Below are 22,716 nucleotides of genomic sequence, written 5' to 3'. Positions count from 1 at the left end.
ATGTCCATAATAAGAAGTGGTTCTCAACCTGTGGGTCGGGGCCAGTGGTGGTGGTGGTGGTCCCCATTTTATTTATTTGTTTATTTATTTATACAGTGACTTTTAAGACGTTTTTTTAATACCTAAAGAAAGAGAAAGAAATAACTGCATCAAAAGTAATCTACAAACTTTAATGTAAAAACTGGTCAAACATTGGCCAAATTGTCAAACAATATAAGAAAGAGGCAAACAATTGTGGGGGAGAAAGCCTTTGTGAGGTTGTAGATTGGCTATTTTCACAATCTGTCAAACTAAATTGAATGCCTTTCGTGTCCAAGTGCTTGTCAGTTCAAATATGATTATTTGACCATGTTTATTTATCTGAAGACTGAACGTCACCCAAATAAATACGTTTAGAAGCAAGACCAGAAAACATTATTTACAAAAAAAAAACATAAAAAACAGACAAAGTCTCTTATAATAAGCAGATCTGGCAACACTGGTTGTGAACTTAATGCGAGCTGAGTGCGAAACTGGAACGCTGTGACCGCCATTGTGGCTCAAGATGCTCATGGAGCCAGCATTGATGATCATAAACATCGGGGCCAAAATGGCCGCTTAGTTTCACAGAGGTTGTTTCACGGCGACCGAATGGAATAAACCATTTGGGATAAAAGCAAGGACATGTTTTTAGGTCGTATTAGAAATTATCACGAGCAGCCAGAAATGCTAACGTTTGTGTGACAATTAACAATGGATTATTGTATTAGCTATTATTTTGCATTTAGTTCGTATAATGTGAAAGGTTGGACAGCATAAGCAACGACATTCCCCCCATATTAACTGCAGTAGTGGAGTGGATCAACTGTAGGAAGTGGAGGTACAGTATTTACATGAAAGAGCAAGATTCGTCTTTATATTGGTTATTTTGGGGGGATTTTTGAGCAATGCATGTCAATAATAGGCTAAATAAAACCATTATGATTGTACTATGTTGTTGTCAGTCAGGTGGAAGTCTGTCCCCGTGGCGACAGCAAATTGGGCAAATGTGGAGATCACTTGCTGTGGTTACAAAAGACTGGTCAATACTATTTTATTGGTGATTTCAGGTTAGACTCGAGGAATGGCCAACCTAATGCTTTATTATATTTACAATGGGTTAGTTATCTTGCAGCTCTATAGCCTCATCAAGATCAAGACGGTCATCTTGTATCAAGGCTATACTGCTGCTCCCTCCCAACCACTATAAGCTTCAATGTTCCTTCCTTATGTCTCCTGCAGGCTTGGTAGTTGGTACTTTCTGGGTCAGTGTTTCTCAAACTTTTAAATTTCAAGGTCTCCCCTTAACTCTGATAGTAGGTCTATACAAAGGGTCCATTTGGTTCCATTTGTAATCATAAGTAGGAGTTACTCTGGGTAAATTTGGACCCCTCTAAACAAGGAACCCACAGTCACCTGGAATCCACTTTGATGACTCTAGGAGTCTAGGTTAACATTTCCTACCCAGGTTTCTTCGCTTACACCCACAATTTCCCAAGTATGGAACAACTTTACCTAAAGAGCTTAGAGAGGAAGGCACAGTTGAAATCTCTAAGTGTCATGTCATCTAAATTACACTTAAAACAGTAAAACAATGTTATATTTTATTTCACCTTGCCTTTCTACAGCACATTTTCCATCATTCTAAGGCATTATTTGTCATTTTGTCACATTATATTGATTGATTGATTATGGATTATAATAATTTCAACTTTGTCATTTTGTCACATTATAGTGATTGATAGATTGATTGATTATGGAATAATTTCAGCTATTTTAATGCAAAACACTAATTTCTTCTCATTTACTTCCTTTTAATCAGTTTCCTGTTTTTGTTTTCTTAAGCAATTTATGTTTTGTTTGAAATGGTCTATGCAAATAAAGGTTAATAATAATGATGATAATGATGATGACAATAAATATATAATAATAATTAAGTCATATAACTCATTTACAGAATAATTGTTTATCACAAGGCAGCCACATTGTTATCAGTAAGTTGCACATGACAGTTGTCATTTGGGTGTGTAGTTTTCTTGCTATACTTCTTCACACCCACTATCCTCCTTTTTTGACATGCATTTGAATCATTCGCTTCATTTTACCAGCACTATTGGATTGAATCTATTCTATTTCTGTAGTGATCAACAACCTCAACCATCAACATGCATGTCCTGCTTCTGAAAGAACCAAGAGAGGGAAACTCAGGCCCTGACCCTTACATCAAGGTAAAATCTGATCATCTTTTTTTAACCACTTATGGCCTCTTCATTGTATGATAGTGTCATGTCAAAATAGCAGATCTATAAGCTCACAACAACACATGGCACTGTGATGTGGTGTGAGCTTTTCAATGTGCCGTTCTCAGCATTCCACATTTTTGAAAACCTTTAAGAAAAGGCATGACAAGGTTTAAAGTGGTTTGCCGCACATGCATTGTTTGACGATACATGGAGTACAGAGTGTTTGTACCAAACATTGAGGAGGTTATAACTTCCACTGTATTAAAGGTAGTGTAAGTGGTATGTTTTAGTTATACAGGCAGGGTTCCCACGGTCATGAAATTCCTGGAAAGTACTTCCAGTTTTGGAATTGATCAAGGGTCATGGAAGGTCCTGGAAAAAATAGCTATGCAGTCTTTGGTTATTGATTTTGTTAATGCCTCTGAAATGACAAATTAAACATTGGCCAAATTGTCAAATATTAGAGGCAGAAATTGTGAAAATAGCCGATCTACATGCGTTGTGAGCATGTAGATCTGCTATTTTCACAATAGAAACATGTTATACAAAATTCCTCAACTCTTAGTGCTCGTTAGGGGTGCCACGGTTCAGTCAGCCCACGGTTCGGTTCGTATCTCGGTTTTTGGCTCACGGTTTCGGTACGGTTTTTGTACAGTAAAAATTTTAAATGAAAAAATAAAGAATCCAAACTGTTCAGTTAATTTTAGGGGGGGAAATGTGTTTCCCCCCTAAAGAGTGTTTGTTCAGTAACAGGAGTCTCCCCGACTCTCCAGCTCTTTAACAAACCGAAAATACATTGTCGAAAATACAGGTGGGTTGCAAAATGTCAGTGAATCAGAAGAGAGTACCCTTTCCTCATATTCCTTTCTATAGTGTTCCAATTTTGTCTGCTATTTCTTTGTAACATCACTTCCAATTTCACTTGTTTATTTAATCTGTATCCAGTCTGAGTTCTCTATCCTTATTGGATAAAATTGGTATCCCGACCTAAAGTTGATTTCCCTAACTGAAAATGCATTTTCTGTTACTGAACTTACCCTGGCTACCTTATTTATTAGTTATTGCACAGCAGACAGTTTGACATGCATGTAACATTTTTACTCCACAGGAGTTGGCGTCTCATGGGCACAAAGCAACCTTAATTCCTGTCCTGTCTTTCAAGTTTGTCTCATTAAACACCTTGACGGATAAGGTAAATCATGTCTAAAGTAGTACATAAAGTGTGCGTCCCTGTGTCGTTGCAGTTGTTGTGACAAGTTTTTGCTCTCCCCTGCAGCTCTTCCAACCTGACAAACATGGAGGGTTGGTCTTCACCAGTCCTAGAGCAGTGGAGGCTGTCAACATGTGCCTACAGACAGAGGAACGAAGAGAAGGTTAGTCCAGTGGTATCCAAATCCTTTTAGCATGAGACCCAAAAGAGAAATCAGATGTTTTAATTAGTTTGGGACCCAAACTAGTTAAAACAGCAGATCCACAAGCTCACAACGCGTTGTTTTGCGTCGCGCCGTGAGCTTGTAGATCGGCTACTTTCACTACTTCTTAAGCTTCTTTGTTTGTTTGTTTGTTTCATGAAAAATGTTGAATTTTGGTGGGAATTCTTTTTTAATCTTTATGTTTTGACATTTACTCTTACTCGTGATCCATAAAAATGTACTACACAGCCTTTCAAAGTGGGTCCGTGGCCACCAGGCGGCGCCATAGGGCCTATTGGAAAGAAGAAGGAAAATAAATATTTTCTGTGCAACATTATTGTGCCAGTTTAATCACTTTAAACCTGGGCGTGCAGGGTTTCCTGCAGGAAAAAGTCTTGACCAGGGGGGAACTCATGGCGCAGGCGCAAAGCGCGTGCGCCGAAGATTTTTGATAATTAATTAATTAATTAGAGTAATTAATTTACATAATTTTTAATATTAATTCTTATTTTTGCCCTATAAAAAAACACATGAATGTGCCCATGATGACGGAAAACACAACTAAATTAATTCCCTTATTTTAGACTAATTCTTATTTTTGCCCTCAACATAAAAGGAGAGGTTGACTCTTGTCTCTTGGCCAGGTGCTACAGATTTTAGGCCAGGGGGCCCCCCTGGCCAATAAAGTGCTGCAGGAAACCCTGCGGCGTGTTATTATTGTCAATTAAAAAGAGAATACTGTTTTTTAAGTAGCTAAAATAGTAGATCTATTGCTGCAATTTATTTATTTAATTGTATGTATGCAAAAGAAAAAAGCAAGGTCTTATGCGCACACCTGATCAGCTTGGGGACAGGTGTGTTGATGGGGATGAGACATATAAAATAAAATGAAGTGACCCACACACCATCAGTGTGACTCCTACCCTCCTTCAAAACCACCATAAAAGAGCACTGGTCTGCAATTTGTAACTTGTCCTAGAAACGTAATCCATAGCTTAACACCAGAAATTAATTGAATACACAGGACCACAATGGAAACAAGCCCCTAGGATCTAGGGCCTTTTGTGTTATCTTTTTTGCATCATCATCATTAAGCAAACTGTTAATAAAGTATTAAATTAAACTTGCACAAAAAGGATACATTTTATTATGGCATTTTGGTCATACACCTTCTTCAGGCATCCCTGAAGAAGGTCTATGACCGAAATCCGAAAAGGTTGCCTTAAAAGAATTTGTCCTGATTGTGCAAGTGAAGACGGTGTGCATGTTATTTTATTTATGCTTAAGAAAAATACTTAAAGCCATTTCACAATAGAGAGGCCACTGATACAGAGGCTATGGCTATTTGGGTATCGTTGTCATGGAAAAGATTGGGAACCCCACGGTTGGTGTACAATGGTTCTGTTCATGTCTGTCTATTCAAGACAGTTTCAACTTCAAACAACTTTATTAATCCCTCTAGGGACAGTTGGTTTCAAGCAGTAACAGAGAAATTCAATAACATACAATAACATATGGACAAACAAATACTCTCAAGGAGCAAATGAGGAGAAAAAATGATATTCTTGAAATAAAAAAGAGAGGAAATAAAAGCCCACGGAGCTTATAAAAGACATATTGCCCAGGGGACGAACAATTTAAAATGGCGGTTTGTTTTACAAGCGCGTAAAACATAACGACGCCCTGATGGCAACCTGAATTCACATTCTAAAACATGTCCAGGAAGTCAAAATGTTTGCAGTTTGGAGTTTAGAGGTGAAAATAGTTGAATATCAGATGTCAGTGGGGTAGTGGCCTTAACCACTGGACCATGTAGAAAAACACAACCAGGTTGTTTTAGGCTTAGTATTTATCACCTCTGTCTCCGACTTTTCTTGGATGATTGAAAGTTGAAACCATGATGATGTTGAACACATTAAATTATTTGAATTAACACAATTATTCCAAAAATCTTTCAGAATGGAACAATTCTGTGAAAGAGAAATGGAATTCCAAGTCCATCTACGTGGTCGGGAAGGCAACTGCAGCATTAGGTGAGAGTAATGGAGGCGATATTTACATGTTTTAATTTTAATTATCACTTTTGGGAATTGTGAATGATGCTGTGTTCTTTTTGGCAAACACCTAGAGATCACAGAAAGCTGTCAATTGACTTGACTGCACTCGGTCAACAGGATCTAGGTTGAACACAAGTGACAGTTTGCTGTGATACAGATCCAAGGTGTTTAGTGTTTGTGTACTTCACCCCTGTTCCTCAGACAACTAGGCCTCTTTGACAAGGCTCCCTATTCATTTGTTATTGCTTAACCACTTAAACCAGTATATACTGTACTTAGTTGACCGGAATCCCCTAGGGCTTTATACTAGGCCCTTGTTTCACTCTACACCAATTATCCTTGCCAAAAACAACTTAACTGCAAGCTCACAATGTGTTGCGATGCAATGTGTTGTGAGCTTGTTAGATCAGCCTTTTTCACAGAATGTTACAATAATCATAACAATGATAGTTCAGTATCATCATTTTATAAATGATTGTGTTTCATGGTCATGGTGTGTCTGTATCAACATGTGAAACTATACATGACTCATTGTGTGTTACTGTATCTTCCACAGTGCAGAATCTAGGTCTGAATCCTTTGGGAGAGGATACTGGGACAGCAGATGTTCTTTCGCGCTTCATCCTTGAACGTACGGCTCGACTTCTTTTCCACCATCAAATATAGTTGTGGTAATAAATGAGAAGTGTGTTATTGACCTGATGATGTTATGCCCTCATAACTAAATTCTCATCTTCAGGAGAGGACACAAATATTTTACCACTTTTCTTCCCCTGTGGTTCAATCAAAAGAGAAGTCCTGCCCACGGCTTTGAGGGAAAACGGTGAGCATTTCCTTCTCCTCCAAAATTAAATACTCAAGGTGACAAAATTCCCACTGGTCTCGCACTAATTATGAGACGATGGTAATTATGCTCCCTATGGGATTGGTTTCTTTGTTTCAGGAGTGCCCCTGGAGACGCTGACTGTCTATCAAACCACTGAGCATCCAGATCTGGAGAAGAACCTCAAGAACTATTTCACAGAACAGGTAATTATGCCACATGACTAGAGTTTTTACTATTGATGCAAAAAGTTTACAAAGGCACGCACATGCAAGCAATACATTCCCAGTTTGTTAGACAGAATAACGTGTTAAAATAGAACTAGGACATCATGCGGATCTCGGGATTACTTAATGTGACCAGCCTCACCAACATCAGTGATCTTAGTGATCTTACAGTGGGGCCACCAAATCTTTGTGTGACAGGAACGCTTTTTTTTTTTTTTTTTTTTTTTACATGAACCACTTGAACCCTAGCATCCATATTCTTTAGCAAAGAAGTTTGGTATAGATGAAAAAAAGAATGTATTGACGGTTTAAGTGGTTAAATATCTCTCAACCAAGGGGGTCCTTGGTCTGAAAAACTTTGAAGACCCCTGATCTATGACATTGTTGCCTATAACATACTGTATCTCTGACAGTATGACTCCAAATTTGGGCAAGGTTCCAGCCCGAACAAAGCCACATTGACTTCCATACATTGTAAAATTAAAGTTAAGTAAACATTTGGTACTGTACTACTGTATATAAACATAATGTGAAAGAGGCCTTCTGTGGCCTACTGGCATGCATACAAAGTTCGATAATGATCGGCCCAGCGGTTTGTGAGATTAGGTCCACGCAGCATACACACATCACACACACACTGAGATAAACGGACCGTGTCATAGACTGCTAACCTCTTGCATAGCCTCGCCATAAAATCAAGTCTGCACACTAGATCATGCCCTAGGGACGCTCTTAACGTCACCTTGATGGTACAGCAATACAATAAATTATCCATCGAAGCATGGCAGCAAATTTAGATTTAGTTGTAGTCATAGTCTTTGGGACTATGGCCAGGTCATACCAAAGACTCTGAAAACAGTGCATCCCTGCTTGGCACTCAGTTTACAGTTTAGGCATTTAGCAGATGCTCTTAATCCAGAGCGATTTATAAAAAGCAAGGTAATACATACATCAATACAATAAGCAAGGTAATACATACATCAATACAATAAGCAAGGTAATGCACTCAGCATCAAGGGTTGGATTGGGGGTAATTCCCTGCAATTCTATTTACGGTAGTTTAGTAATTTTAGTCATCTGAAATGTTTTAGTTTGAGTCTAGTTTTAGTGTACTAAATATCAGAATGTTACAGTCGACTAAATCTACAGTTGATTTAGTAGATCTTATTTCTACTGAATCTCTTTTCAACTAGTCCCTCCCTAACAGTTTTACTATGACATTGTCAATATATTTAGTCATAATTCTAGTCATCATACAGTAGCTTAGTTTTTATTTCAGAAAGGTAGTCTACGGACATAGTTTTAGTCAACGGAATTAACACAGCATGGGAGCACGATCCAGTGTACAGAATCTTATTATTTTTCTATTTTCAAGACTATTACTGTTCCCTTATTGATACGACTTCTAATGTGCCTCATGTATTCACAGGGCATCCCGGCCTGCGTAGCTTTCTTCAGCCCATCGGGAGTCAAGTTTTGCCTAGAGATTGTGCGGAGGCTGTCGGGTGACCAGCTCAGTCAAGTTAAGGTACTCCTGAATGGGAAAACTCATCATCATTTCACTGACCATGGTTCCACTGCTCTTTAGAGTTATGCCAACATTAACCGCTTCATATTAGGGATGGGACGATATGTCACGATTATTGTGACCAAAGAAATTGCGATCTACAAGCGTTGTGAGCTTGCAATCTACAAGCTCACAACGCGTTGCAACGTGACACGTTGTGATCTTGTAGATCTGCTATTTTTTGATCTTGTAGATCTGCCATTTTTACTCCTGTGGAGTAAAAATGATACATGCATGTCAAACTGTCTGCTAAGAGATTTGGTAGAGTGTGAAAAAAAGGTAAGTTTGACCAATTGTAGAGTGTTTAAATGGTACTGGATATTCACCTCAGCGAATAAAAGGTGAATTGATCCCAGTGCAGTACGATTATCGTCCCATCCCTACTTCATACAGTATATACTTCATTGAGGTCTATAATCTGTCCCTTCCTTCTTTTCCTCTGTACCAGTGATTCTCAAACCTGTGAAGTGACCCCATATAATTTAGCTTTTTATTATAATATAACATTAATAGTAAAAAGTGATACCAATAATATAACAACTTAAACTTATACTACGTTAGTTCCATTTGATTGATCATTAAAATAAACATGCTCTGAAAATGCACACGGCCGACTCATCTAATGGGGGGTGCGAATGCTTTCAAGATCTTCAAGTGGGCCCCGAATCTGATCCAGAAAAGTTTGAGAACCATTGCTTTACACTCCAAATTGCTTTGCTAAAAATAGATCAACAAGCTCACAACACATCACATTGCAAGCATGTAGATCAGCTATTTTCACCAAATCTTTGCCTGTTTTTACCAAATGTTCACTTATGACACCATGGCAGGAATAGGGACGCTACGGTTCATGTAGTATAGTAGACAGTGTATTTGAATGTTTTTTTGCGTGTGTTTTGATTCCAGTTTGCAGCCATAGGACCGACCACAGCAATAGCCATGGCAGCAGAGGGCCTGTGTGTGAGCTGCTCTGCAGAGAAGCCAACCGCTGAGCACCTGGCTGCAGGCATAGCCAAGGTTCTACAATAACTCACAACATTCTTCTACAATAACTCTACAACATTTAAATCCATCCTATGTACAGTATTATACATGTGATTGTTTATTGCTGCGTGTGTGGGTGTGTGTACTGCTACAGTATGTATGTAATTTATTGGATCCCTTAATTTATTTTTGTTGCAGTTAAGCTTTGCAGCCATTTGGCTTGTGTATTTTGAAAGTGTTCTCATGAAGGTTTCATGTGCTGGACGTGTATTGCCATTATGTGCTGGACGTGTATTGCCATTATTAGTCCATTTCTGTTGAGTTTGGTTGAAAAATGTTGCCTAAACTGCATTTTTTTTTATTAAACAAATTTCAACCAGTGAGTCGATAAAGAGGGTTTTGATTGGTGCTTAATTGTTTTTTCCCGTTGCAAACAGCAGGTGTCGGCAGGTGTCACATGGTTATCCCAAAACCACTTTGATTGTCCACATGAAAGTGAGGTCTGCTGTAAAACCAACATGGATTCATTACCAGCCAGTAGAGCGTTTATAACACATACATACAATTCAAGTCAGAATCAGAAAAACTGCGTGCTGTAAAGACAGACTCTTGACTGTGTATCACACCATGGTGCAGAAAGTGGGCTACCTCCACACACCTTTTAGTGGGGTGTGGAGTTACTATGGCTCTCTATAAAAGCAACGTTGCTTCTTCTCACTTTCATTTCATCGGTATCGTGCATACTGCAGTCTAAGGGACTCGACCAAAACGGCACGATGCTGACTACTATCCAGCTGATAAACTTCTTATTTTTGACGAGCATTAGCTTGGCTGATGCAGAGAGTCTTTTCCACAGTCGGGATCATTCTGACGTGCAGATTCCTGCCTCCCACTAAGCTTAGCTGATTGCAGACAAGTATGTATTGCAGCGGAGGTAACAATCGTCTTCATTTACAATTTAAGTCTTTTGATAAAACACATTTGCATTTTTCTGAAGAGGTTCATAATCATGTACCACGGATGACCGAGTGTCTATCTAGTGTTGCACTCTAGCCTGTAAACTTGTGGCTTCCCTGATCACATCTGAGCTTGAGAAAACATTACTTGTACTTGTACAATGTGTAACTTCTCTGTGCAGTATGTTTGGAAAGGTAATACATTATTTCTATTAAAATCATCTTGGGAAGGATAAAAATGGGGATATAGGCTACTTTTTCCTCATTATGTTACCTTTGTTGTTATATTAGTGAACGGTGTAATATTTTGGATATGCTTACATTCCCATGGACCACATCTGAGCTCAAGACGTAGTAATAGTGGAAAAACCTCACTATGTAGCTTTATGGCGTTAACTTTAATTGAAACTGTATCCTGTTTAGTTATTTATTTCTAGATATGGTTTCATCAAGGCAGTAGACTGGGAGGAGATCCAGTTTCATGAATCTGACACATCCTTCGGTGATGACTTCTTGGGAGATGACTTCCACCTCGATATTCTGGAGGAAGCCTCAGTTTCTCACTCAAGAGTCGGCGAGGAGAATAGCTGAGATGAGACCAGCCGTTCGACACAAACCCAAGAGTCAGCACTTCGAGGAGTTCCAGAAAGTGTCGGTCTGCCTGTCACAGGTGTATTGGATGATGCCACCAAAGCTGCTATGAATAAACCGAGATGCGGAGTCCCTGACAGAGTGAACTGAGCTCCCATGTAGCGCTCACACAGAACTTGAGAATATCTCAATATCAAGCAGTAACACCTCAGATAACGAAACCACTCTCAGTGACACTTTTAACGAGACTGTCAGTAACAACACTGAGAATGATATGGTTGGAGACACTGCTTTCATCATTACTAAGAACTCTTCTGAGTATGACAGCATGTTCAATTTTAATGACACCAACAGCACACTCGCCGGCTTTTCCAACAACACTAGCAAGAACAACACAGAGGACTTCTACACATTTGATCAGGATTTGAATTCTACTTCCGTAAACGCATCCGATGGTAGCAACAACACTGACGTTCACTCAGGAAACGAGGGTTGTGGACAAGAGTCAGGGCAACGTGGCGGAACGGAAGAAACGCCAGGGCTACATGGCCTTCTCCAAGACACTGTTGAGGTGGAGTCTGATATACTGTAGGTGAAGGCTACAGCAGTCACCTGACCATCAACGACCAGAGGTACATCTTCAGGTTAGCCTTCCGGATGTGGAGTGAAGTGTTGTACCAGGACCCAGGAGTTATTAAGACACTGGTTTGGTCAAAAATGATTATCAGCGTCAACTATACACAAGGCTACAAAGCTGTTGTTTTGTACACAACCAACTTTGTTGCTGTAGAGATATTGGCATGCTACTCTTCTGAAGTTCTGGACCTTTCAGATTTCCCACCACGGCGTAAGAACACACTTTCTCATAATGATAATGATTATGAATGTATTTTGTATAGCACTTTTCCAAACAAGGTTACAAAGTGCTTTGCTGCAGTGGTTCTAATCCTGAGGGTCGGGATCTGTCTTCTGACTTCATTTGTATGCTTGTAAATGCGTCCAGTTGTTCAGTAAAAATATTCCAACAAATCCAATTAACATGCACTGAAACGTTTACTCTTTGTCTGTACAGCCTTTTAATGGTCTCAAATAGATATTTAAATTTCACACTCTAGTCTGACTCTGAACTCCTGACTCACCTTAAACCAGAACCTTCCACAGCCAAAGTAAATAGAGTACACGCACACACACACACACACACACACACACACACACACACACAGTTTGATGAATTATTATTATATAGTTATAATAACTAGACCAGGTCAACCTGGTTGTGCCAGACCCCGGTTTTGCCAACCCTCTGGGCCTATAAAGTTAACCCCCTGTCTGTCATCATAAATTTAACCCCTTGTCTGTCATCATTATTTATGACATCATGCCTTTTGTAGGCATGTCATCATCATGTCATCATCATATATACCCTTTATATAGAAAAGGGACAGACCGACATTTGCTTATGTAGGTCTACCCATTTCATGGGTCTGGCAATAATTATTATAATTTTATTACATTTTAAACCCTTATTTGGCTTTTACAGTGGAGAGACAGGAAATGCAGTTTAAAGTAATAGGGGAATGACATACAGCAAATAGTCCGCCCATCCGGAAATCAAACAAGGGACTCGCTGATCAGAATTTTGTGGTTTTCCTGTGTATGAATATGGTTGCTATATTTATGTGATAGTGGTGTTTACAAATATCGTTGCATGTGGCCCTTTTAAACTTTGAGCACCTGCCCTTGCAATCAATGTTCTGAGTGGCCTGCTGGCTTTCTTTGGTCAACGCGCTGGCCTCTGTGTTGGCAGCAGCCACTGGAGAGTGGCTGTGTGCCTGATGTAGTGACATCAACACAGACTCTCTACATACAGTATGGCATTGCCTCTGTGGCATTGGGGCGTGATGGTTAAAAACTGATGCCCCTCCTATGTTTAATCACTTCCATCTTAACCCACAGGCATCTGTGTCCATTACTGCCTCTGATAGCATTGTTTTAAAAAAGTTTTGAAGAGTTTAATTTGCTTCAATTAGCAGTAATTACTTTGGGGAGGTTGTGAGTATAGATGCATGGTAATACTCAAGTTGGTGACATTTTGCTCCTGTACTGTTGTTAAAAACCTCTTAAGCCCCAGGGGGGTCCAGGGGAAAAATCCGCCTAAAATGTATACCCAAATTGGAACAGTTGTAGACACAAAACTACCATGATTGTGGCTACTCTTGACTCACCAAATGTCAGCTAACCCCTGAAAATTCACAAATGAAGTGTAAAACATCACATTGCTCTTACCAAATTGTCCTGCTGTGATCATTTACCTAGGAAAAGATGATTGAAAAAGATATCCGCCTATGGAAATGTTGCCTTCTGAATAGTGAATGACCCTCAAGACCTCATTGAAAACATATATAGTGAATAGAGAAATTGTTCACCAAGTTGTCATCAATTGATTGGCAAAATTGTATGAATATATTCCAAACTATATAAACTCTACAGATGTTTTAGTGAGAGTAGTGCTGTAATATTAGTAATGTTAAAGTATAGGGTGAAAAATGATAAAAACGAGTAACAATAAGTAGTAATAATACTGTAATATGAGTAATGTATGGATGAAAAGTACAATGGCAACTGATTACTATGCTGTAGGACCACTGTAACAATAATCAACAAAGAAATTGTAGTTTGATTTGGTCTCTATTGATTTTTTGACATTTATTGACAGCTGTTTAGAGGTCAACACCTTTTGCCCCCGCCGGCGGGGGCAATGGGGTTCAAGAGGTTTTAGTCGCAGTGATGTTTAGCTCATTCACTCTGAACAGGGGACCTTGTTGCCATCAGTACACATGTATCCATTCTCTGTCTGTCTGTCTGTCTGTCTGTCTGTCTGTCTGTCTGTCTGTCTGTCTCTCTCTCTCTCAGATCCATATGAGGTCAGGTTATCACTACAATGACAGTCTCTTTCCAGACTATTACAATGGTACTAAAGTGCAATAAATAATGTATATGAATTATAATTGTCCAGATGGGTCTAATAAATGTAAATTATTATCAAGTGGCATGCATCTGCTGCTTACACTTTACATTGCATTTCAGTTGATTTCTCCACTAAAGATGGTGAGCTATACAAATACAACATCCCATTATTAGGCCCTACATCAGTGTTTCTCAAACACTGGGGGTCCCTGGACTCCACTTTGAGAACCACTGCAGGCAGGTACCTATACTAGGCCCTAGTACTCCCCCTATCTAGGGCCTAATAGGCAGACGGCAGTAGCCTAGTTTAGGCTATGTTGTTACTTGGCTTATAGTAGCCTAACTAGGCTATGTTGCTACTACTCCCGCCAAATTGCGCCAATTAACTATGCTGAAGCTGAACCAGAAGGCTGTGCTGAATTTGGCATAATGGCAACAACAACGCATGCTTCCTTCCAGCACAAGCCCAGCAGGTAAATCTAAGTTATATAGGTTTAGCCTAATATGAATTGTGGCTGCGTTTGAGCTGTGTTTCTGAAACTGTCATGCTACCACGCATGTAGGGCTACATGGGCTGTTTAACAACTGAACACTCCTGCGGTGGTGCCATTAATGCTTTTATTACCTTCAGCTGGGTAGGTTTACTGAAGGTAAACTAATGCCTACCATTTTAATTTAGCGCTATTGATATCCAGTCCCCAGGTCGAGAGAGAAGCTGTGAGAGGAAGCTGCTGCTTAGACTTGGGTCCAAAACAAGATTAGATAGGTAAGTATTCAATTCTTTAAAATTAAAAAGCTGTAAAAGTAGATACTGCCATGTAGAAATACTTTCTTAGTATAAGTCTGGAATAATTTCTGGAACAAATGTTCAAAGTTTACTTGAGTAAAAGTACAAAAGTATTGGTATGAAAATGTACTTAAAGTAGGCCTAGCAAAAGTAAAACTATGTCCCATTTCACAAGTTCAACATGTAGGCTATAAAAAATCCTTTGAAAATAGTGAGGCCTTCAAGCTCACAATCTGTGAGCAGTGAGCTTGTAGACCAGCTATTTTCAAATGTCTAAAGTGATTAATGTTTGTTTAGTAATAATATTCAAAAAACTAGTAGGCCTAACTAAAAGTTTCATATAATTCTAGTGGAGTAAAAGTACAATATCTTCCTCTGAGATGTAGCTGGTGGAGTGGAAGTAAAAGTATTGAAAATTGGAAATACTCCGGTAAAGTAAAAGTACCCCAAAAACTGTAGTTAAGTAAATGTACTTAGTTACTAGATAAAATAAATATCTGTGGCAGATATTTTTTTTTATCTGTATCTACCATCCACTTTGAATGGAAAAATATCTGGAGAAAGAGATTTTTGTATCTATTATCTGGCCCAGTGGGAATGGGCCTTTAGGCCTATAATAACTGAAATGTTAATATCATTTAAAAATGTTTTATATACCACAGAAAATCAAACCGCAGATGTGACAGCAGAAGTTCCCCGTTCACAACAAGGTCAGAGAGGGTAAGCCAGCCTGTATCTTACTTATCACCAAAACACTGTCATCAGTGAATATCTAGACACATAGGCTAACAAATCATTCTGATTCTTCACTTGACAACCTCGATGGTTGGAAAGGCAGGGCTGATAGGTGTGACAGTGTAATACGTTTGGACATCACATCACTGATAATAATAATACATAATAATGTAATGTAACCCACTTATTGCGACCGTAGGTCGGAAGTTTACTATGAAAACCGGCACATCTTGTCCATTTTTCCGTGTATCTCTGAAGGTCACGCCTGACAATGTGGTTCCCCTGACACATCACTGTGACATCACAGGTGATATCACAGGTGACATCACCAATGTAAAAGTCCATATATGGGTATTCCCCAGAATCCCTTCTATGCCCATATATGAAGATCCCTGATGACATCAATATACATCACTGGCCAGATGGCCAAGACATGGCCCATATCTGTGTGGCTGGTTCAGAGAGGATCTCCATGTATGGGTATAAAAGGGATTGTATGTTGTGATGTCATGGGAACCACTCTAACAGAATCCCTTGTATGCCCATATATGGAGATCCCTGATGTCATCAATATTAAGCCCATATCTAACAGGACTTCATATGGGAATGCATATATGGAGGAAGACAGCCCATATCTGTGTGGCTGGTTCAGACAGGGATTTCCATGTATGGGCATAAATGGGATGTACCATATACTGTACATGGATCTCCATATATGGCTACCAGGGGTCTCCATATATGGGTAACTGTTACTGGTCCGATATACTGTCCAGTTTGCCAAGAATTGGCGCATGTCGCCCTGAGGCGTCTTTCTAGTAGTATTGGTTAATAACTGCATTACATTACTTTTAAGTAGATTTACTTTCAGTTATTGTTTGTTTTTGGAAGTAAGATGTTTTTAGGTAGGAGACAAAACACACAAAATGATAGCCAGAATCCTGTCCTGAATCATGGAATGTACCTTATTGTTTTACCAGCTTAACCACATGGGCTGCAGAGTCTCTGACTACAGCATGGATGGAACCGCTTCTCTACGAATCACCCCACGTTCAAATCCACGCCTTCTCCCCAGATAGGTAAGAGTACCAGTAAGACCTCGCCCTAAAGGGCGAGGTATCGCTGAAACAACAGAGACTGACACAATATGTCCATATATGGGCATTCAAAGATATTGGCTTAATATTGATGACATCAGGGATCTCCATATACGGGCATAAAAGGGACAAGGACGGAATTCATTTGCATGTGTGACTCGCGTCCACAATGGTTATCATGAGACTGACAAAATATGTCCATACTTGGGCATTCCCAGATATGGGCTTAATATTGATGACATGACATCAGGTATCTTGGCCATATATGGACTGTGACATAAGGCGTGACACACGGACGGACACAACAACTAAAAATCCTGGAGGCGCAGGGAAATGTAGATCCAGTGGTACGATGAGGTGTTTTCCTCTCCCATCTGAAAAAGGCTCAGTTAAAACGATACAAACTGTATCAATCAGAAAGAGAAACCTATTGAAATCTAGATCGAAGCCGGGAGATTGAACAAGGGACGGGTTTTATTTCTTAGCACTGTTCCATTTTACCCTAATCATTTGAGCATAGTGCAAAGAAACAGACATTGATTTGCTGATCAATACGTTACTTGAGCACTCTCCTATTAATTCAGCTCATTTTAGGAGATTAAGCTCCTGGTGGGCCCCAGATAGCTGGCGCTGTGCTCCGGGCACTCCATAGGCTGTATTAATAAATTGAAGTAGAAATCAATTACAGGCAAAGTAACAGAATGTCATGGCAAGTGGAGCCAGAGAAAAGGCTGTCGAGGGGAAAAAATGTGATGGGTCTGCTTGCACATTTACTGAACGAGCCCTCTCGTTCCGTCAAGGCACCGCAAGCATACAAATAAGAGCCTTTTATTAATCATACTCCGTCGCAGATATGTGCTTGTTTTCCAAGTCAACATTCTTTGTAATTTTCATGCTATGTCTGGGATTTGAGTGAACAACGAGGAGTGGGCATAATTGCCTGCTTCATGGGTCAATGAAAGCCCACTCTCCGACCTGGCGCTCTGCTGTGGGATTAGCGGAATATTAAGTGGTGAATTATTCCTACTCACCCCCAAGTCCCGAAGTTATGACAATTGCACTCGTGTCGCCTGTCTATTATATGACATATTCCATCCAAAATAATCGGAACCCTTTTTGTTGCCAGGTACAATACACATACAAGGCATATAGTGTACATGGAATTTGACCATATTAAGAAATACCTAAACTGCAGCCTTCAAATCTAGACCTGTATTCCACTTGATGAGAGCAATGGCTACCGAGTTATGGCCATTTGAAGTGTTAAACACTGCTGTAACAAGTGCTGTAGCCTCATATGTGTTTTTATTTATTTATATATATACCTGTATATCTTTTTTGTGTGTGCATGTGACTATTCTCATGCCAGATCCCTGAACATTGCTTGTGCCAAGTTTTGTGCGGTGCGGCCTTTACAGCATGTGGCCCCTGGGGGTCCCTGGCAGCAGTAAGCTTGGTTGTACAACATGGCCCTTGGCAGCAGTAAGCTGGGTTGTACAACGTGGCCCCTATTCTCATGACAGACCCATTTGGTGCAAATCGAAGCAAGGCTGCGCCTCATAAGTCCGGACGTTACGTTTGTGACGTCCAACGTCGGCCCACCCACCCTTGGCAATTTTAATATAAGTGAGTAAGTAAGCCTTGCCGAGCCATGAGGCCCATAGGGCAGGTGCCTATCTCCTGATTTTGTAGTGCAAGTAGGGGTTGATATTGGCAAGAATCTCACGATACTTGGGTCACAATGCAATAGTATCATGATATATTGCGAATCTTTGCTATACGATACTATTGCGATACTATTGCAATATATCAGCTTTAAAAGCTGAAGGCACTGTTGTTTTCATGGTTCGCATCCATTTTCTCTAGAGACCTAACTCACTGAACCGTGGGAAGGGGTATTATGTTACTATTGTACAGCGACATCTAGAGGCAGCGGAGTGTAGGACCGGACTTCTACCATTGGTTCCTATGCATGGGAACATACTTTCCTTTCTTTAAAGTATCGCGATACTACAGCCTGAAGTATCGATACAGTATTGGCAAATAAACTATTGCGATGTATTGTCATATCGATTATATTGCCCACCCCTAAGTGCAAGGCAGCTTGATGTACAAGTACACCCCCTGGACATGACGCTAGTACAGTATGTCGCAGGGACTTAACCACAATCCAACCCTTGATGCTGAGTGCCAAGCAGGGAGGCATTGGGCCACAAGGATACTGAGCCGGTTTCATTTTTCTATATATTTTTCTATATATATATTTCACATAACACACACACACACAAAGCAGTGTTTATATCATCCCATTGGCAATTCAAACACCATGCATACACCATCTATTTGTCACAGTGGCGCGTCGCTGTGCGGTTGGTATCTCAGCAGGAGTTATTGATGGGTTGAGCTCACACCTCATGCGTGGACGTATGCGTTACATGCCGGAGACTGTGATCTATTTGTTTTTCTCATTACGAAGCGCCATACATCTGCGGCACCCCGGAGCTCCCGTGCACGCGGGAATCATAAACGCGTGGCGCGTTATTTAGACACACACTCGCATCCGATCTCCAGCTGCTGAGGCCTGATTTGTACTTAGTTGCGCGGCCGTGTCACGCTCGAAAAATAGATCTACAAGCTCACAACACACCGCAATACGGCACGTTGTCAGCTTTCAGATCGGCTATTTTCGGCGACACCAGCGCACGGCCGAGTATGAAGCCACTGCTGCACAGCTCAGTGATCCAGCGCCGTAGCACCGACAGAGGTGCTGTTTGGAATAACACATCTTATCCCTCCCCCCCATCGAATGAGGCTGGGGATAAATAAGATCAGTCACGCTGATGGAGCCTGAGCCACAGCAGGCCTCCAGAGAGTTACACATGCCTCTCCGTGTTGGGGTGCAGGAATCCACATGGGAGGTACTTCAGAGACAGGGGCGGTGGGGGAACTGGGGTCCCCCCCAGTCCCGCAGCACATTAATATAAACTAAATCCCCAAACCCTGCCTGCCGCCAAGAGAGAGAGAGAGAGAGAAAATAACTTGAGGTGCCGTCGTCGTTGCCTCATCGCTGTCTCAGAGCTGTGTGGAATAGAGTATAACGTTCAGGAATAAATCACTCCTGGCGTCATCCGTGCTCTGTGTGTGCGTGTGTGTGTGTGAGTGTGCGTGCGTGTGTGTGAGTGCATGCGCGCACGCACACACACACACACACACACACCCACACACACGCACACGCACACACATCTGTGCTTAGTGCCAAGGGGTTAGTTCAACAAACTGCTGCATGTAGATAGCGGGATGCATTTAAATGTGCTGTCGAGATTCTTGTCATCCACCTCAAGCCTTTCAAGAAGAAGGAGAAGAAGCCTGTTGGCCCACTATCAGTCTCTGGGGTTGAATTAACAAGGAAAATACAGCGAGGCCTGGTATAACGTTGCTTTAATTGTGCGTGTGCATATAAAAAGAGAACATTTTGCACAATGAGGAATATTACACCAAACTCTCCCCTGAGATAGAAAATGATGGCACGGCTTATGTGTGTGAGTCGGATCTCGTGCTGCATGCAAGGGGGAGAGATGCGGAATAGCTCCCATTTACTGTACCCCTTACGTATATGTATGTGTCAGTGAAATAATAGTGCTCCAGATTGCATTGTTCCCGCTGTGAAAATTGTTACTCATGTCATAGGGCACGTTGTAATGGCACCGCTGCAGCGCATTACAAAAGGTGCCGACTGTAACAGTGACATTCGCTGCCTGCCTTCGGGAAAATAAAAGAGAGTCTGAAGTGCTTTTTCCTTCCCTTTTTCTTTCTCCTTCTCACCATGCCGTAGTGACAGACTCAGGAAAAATGAATTCCTTCTACGGTATTGATCAGTTGCCATGGCAGGGACTCATGAGAATGGAATGGGCTCTCTGCGTTCTATCCCTGATCCCCACCCCCCACCCCACCTCTGTGGACCAAACTATTCCCCTCTCCCTCCAACCCTCTTGTCCCTAAAGTCAAGTCCTTCATATCACCTACATACCAACTCGAGCTGTATTACATTTACTTTTGCCCTTGTCTTGTCATCCGAGCGCTCTAATGCTGTTATGTCGTTTATGTTGGCCAGCACCAGTCGCAAGGTCTGTGCAGAAGGTGGACGTGATTTGTGGCTTCTGTCCCCATCCATTTGACTTCAAGTCATGATGCCTTTTCCTGGAGCCGTTAACCACTTTAAGCCCTGCTATAGCCTAGATCAGTGGTTTTCAACCAGTGGTCCTTGAGGCGGTTCCAGGTGTTCCCTAGCTAAATGATGGAGAGTTGGTAACCAAATGGACACTTGTAGATCTTTAACTCTTGAGAGTGGACCAGTAAGGGTTAAATTATGGTTTAACATCTGCATCTACTTAATTGAAAAGAAGTCTACACAATTAGAGAATGTAGAATTATTTCCTGTTAAATCTCCTATTAGCTCCACATCTTGTACAGCATGGAATTTTGGACATTTAAAAAAAATGTCTCTCAAAATCATCATCAATAATCACGATTGATCACCGTGATTATAATAGTCTGCCACATAATCGAGATTATCATGTTGATCTTAATCACGCTGCTCTAACTGGAACTAAGACATTTGCTATGGCGTTACTTGGAAAGTGAATATAGTCGCTTATCTTAACCCAGTTCTTATTATTGCAGTACAAGAGTAGCTGTAGCAACACCTACGGCGGTTAATTATCCGCCGCTGTATTGAAGCATAATTAGACAGCATCATTACACCTCTATAGGAACTGCATAGGAGCAGAGTATTGTGTGCATGGCATAATATCCCTGTAAGTTATGGACACAGTGAACCAGTAGAGGGCAACCTTAACACATGGAACTTGTCCAAAAAGGTCCTCCTTGGTAATGTATGGTCTGACAGTGTGACCAATCTGTAGAGTCTGTTTGCTTGGCAGTGTTAGTTGCTCAATCTTACTTGTATTCTCTCTCCATTTAAAGAGCCCATAGCCATACCCGCTATGTACATCATTCATGTACCTCTGTAGGCTGTACTGTGATTAGTGCACACTGGTAGATTGCCAAGCAGTACTTAAGAATATTATGGCATGTAAGGTGAGCCAATAGTGGTAAACATTTGTCACTGTCAAACCCATTGCTTTTAAACAAGAGGAAAAAGATCAACTAAACCGTTTATTTATTATCTTACATGTACTTGCGTACCATGCAAAGGGCTTTTACATTAAGCTAATGGAACAGCCTCTCTAGGGTCAATCTGGCTAGCCATCGTCAAAGAAAAGGTCGGTCCTTTTCACTTTTATGCAGAGCATAGAAGTCTGTCCTCGAGAGACTACTTTAGGGTTAACACAAGTCCACTGTTGCGTTAATCAATTCAGAGGCAGCTAGTGGCACTAGCAAATACCTTTTTGTGTTTATCATTTAAATACCTAAAACATATTTTGGACCAAAAGCTTATGAAAACGGTGTAGTATGATGTGCAAAATGGTATGGGTAATGGGGTAGTATCTCATACAGTATGAATCATCGTATCTGCGGTAGGGTGGCTTTGTTACGGGGAATTTGGTGTTTCCAGTGGTAATGTCTCAGGTGTATTGTGAGAGCAAAAGCAAAAGGATTCTTGCCACATACTGTAGGTGTCTACTATTGTCAGAGGCCTATTCAACACGGGGAACGGCTGACAGGTGGTTATTTATTCTGAAATGACAGGCTGTGGAAATATATTTGCCTGGGAACACGCTAGCAATATACTACGTTTCCCTGCATCTAAACGGAAATTTGTAGGGGCTGTCAGATTCGACTGCCACGCGCGGTAGTGTGTGGATCAGCATTTTATCCTCGGTAATCAGCATGGAATTCAGACTTTCCTGAAAGGGGGGATTTGGAGGTGAAAGTTGTTTTGCGCATTAACTGTGAGTGGCATCGTTAACAAGCCTCCGGCTTGTTTAAAGTGGTTCAAAAATCAAGTATTTTCCCACCTCATACTGCGTGCGAGATGCACATACAGGCACAACAATCGCACACACGCGCGTGTGCACATTATCTGCACAAACGCAGTGTCTTAGTTACGTGAACACATATGCATGCATGTACACATACACATCTCACACACGGATGCATACCGGTACGTACACTAGTGTACTCTCTCTCTCTAGAGCTCTCTCTATCGCTCTCTCTCTCTCTCTTCGCATTTTCTTCATGCCCTTAGATAAAGAAGTTAGGATTAAAAGGGAAAAACATTGACTGATGCCTGCG

The 22,716-nt window shown here is 40.8% G+C and overlaps 2 protein-coding genes across 2 annotated transcripts; both read left to right on the top strand.

The window, feature by feature from the left end:
- The first annotated feature begins 780 nt into the window (after positions 1-780).
- uros (uroporphyrinogen III synthase) lies at positions 781-9,623 on the top strand. Its single transcript, XM_080747036.1, has 10 exons — positions 781-859; positions 2,160-2,246; positions 3,370-3,453; positions 3,538-3,634; positions 5,632-5,706; positions 6,287-6,361; positions 6,470-6,553; positions 6,674-6,759; positions 8,210-8,308; positions 9,254-9,623. The coding sequence occupies exons 2-10, from the start codon at positions 2,184-2,186 to the stop codon at positions 9,374-9,376; spliced, it is 786 nt and encodes a 261-aa protein (XP_080603162.1). The 5' UTR covers positions 781-859; positions 2,160-2,183; the 3' UTR covers positions 9,377-9,623.
- Positions 9,624-10,107: 484 nt separating this feature from the next.
- Positions 10,108-16,472, top strand: mmp21 (matrix metallopeptidase 21; the record flags this gene model as incomplete). The annotated part of the gene is given in 6 exon segments (XM_080747299.1): positions 10,108-10,203; positions 10,711-10,875; positions 10,879-11,019; positions 11,361-11,468; positions 11,470-11,583; positions 16,440-16,472. Coding segments are annotated over 6 exon segments (657 nt in total).
- Positions 16,473-22,716: the final 6,244 nt, after the last annotated feature.

This window comes from Nannobrachium achirus (genome assembly GCF_963921795.1).
Source record: "Nannobrachium achirus genome assembly, chromosome: 18".
In the NCBI taxonomy this organism is placed as follows: domain Eukaryota; kingdom Metazoa; phylum Chordata; class Actinopteri; order Myctophiformes; family Myctophidae; genus Nannobrachium; species Nannobrachium achirus.
Note: the sequence above shows the minus strand (reverse complement) of the source record. Positions and strands in the feature narration are given on the sequence as shown.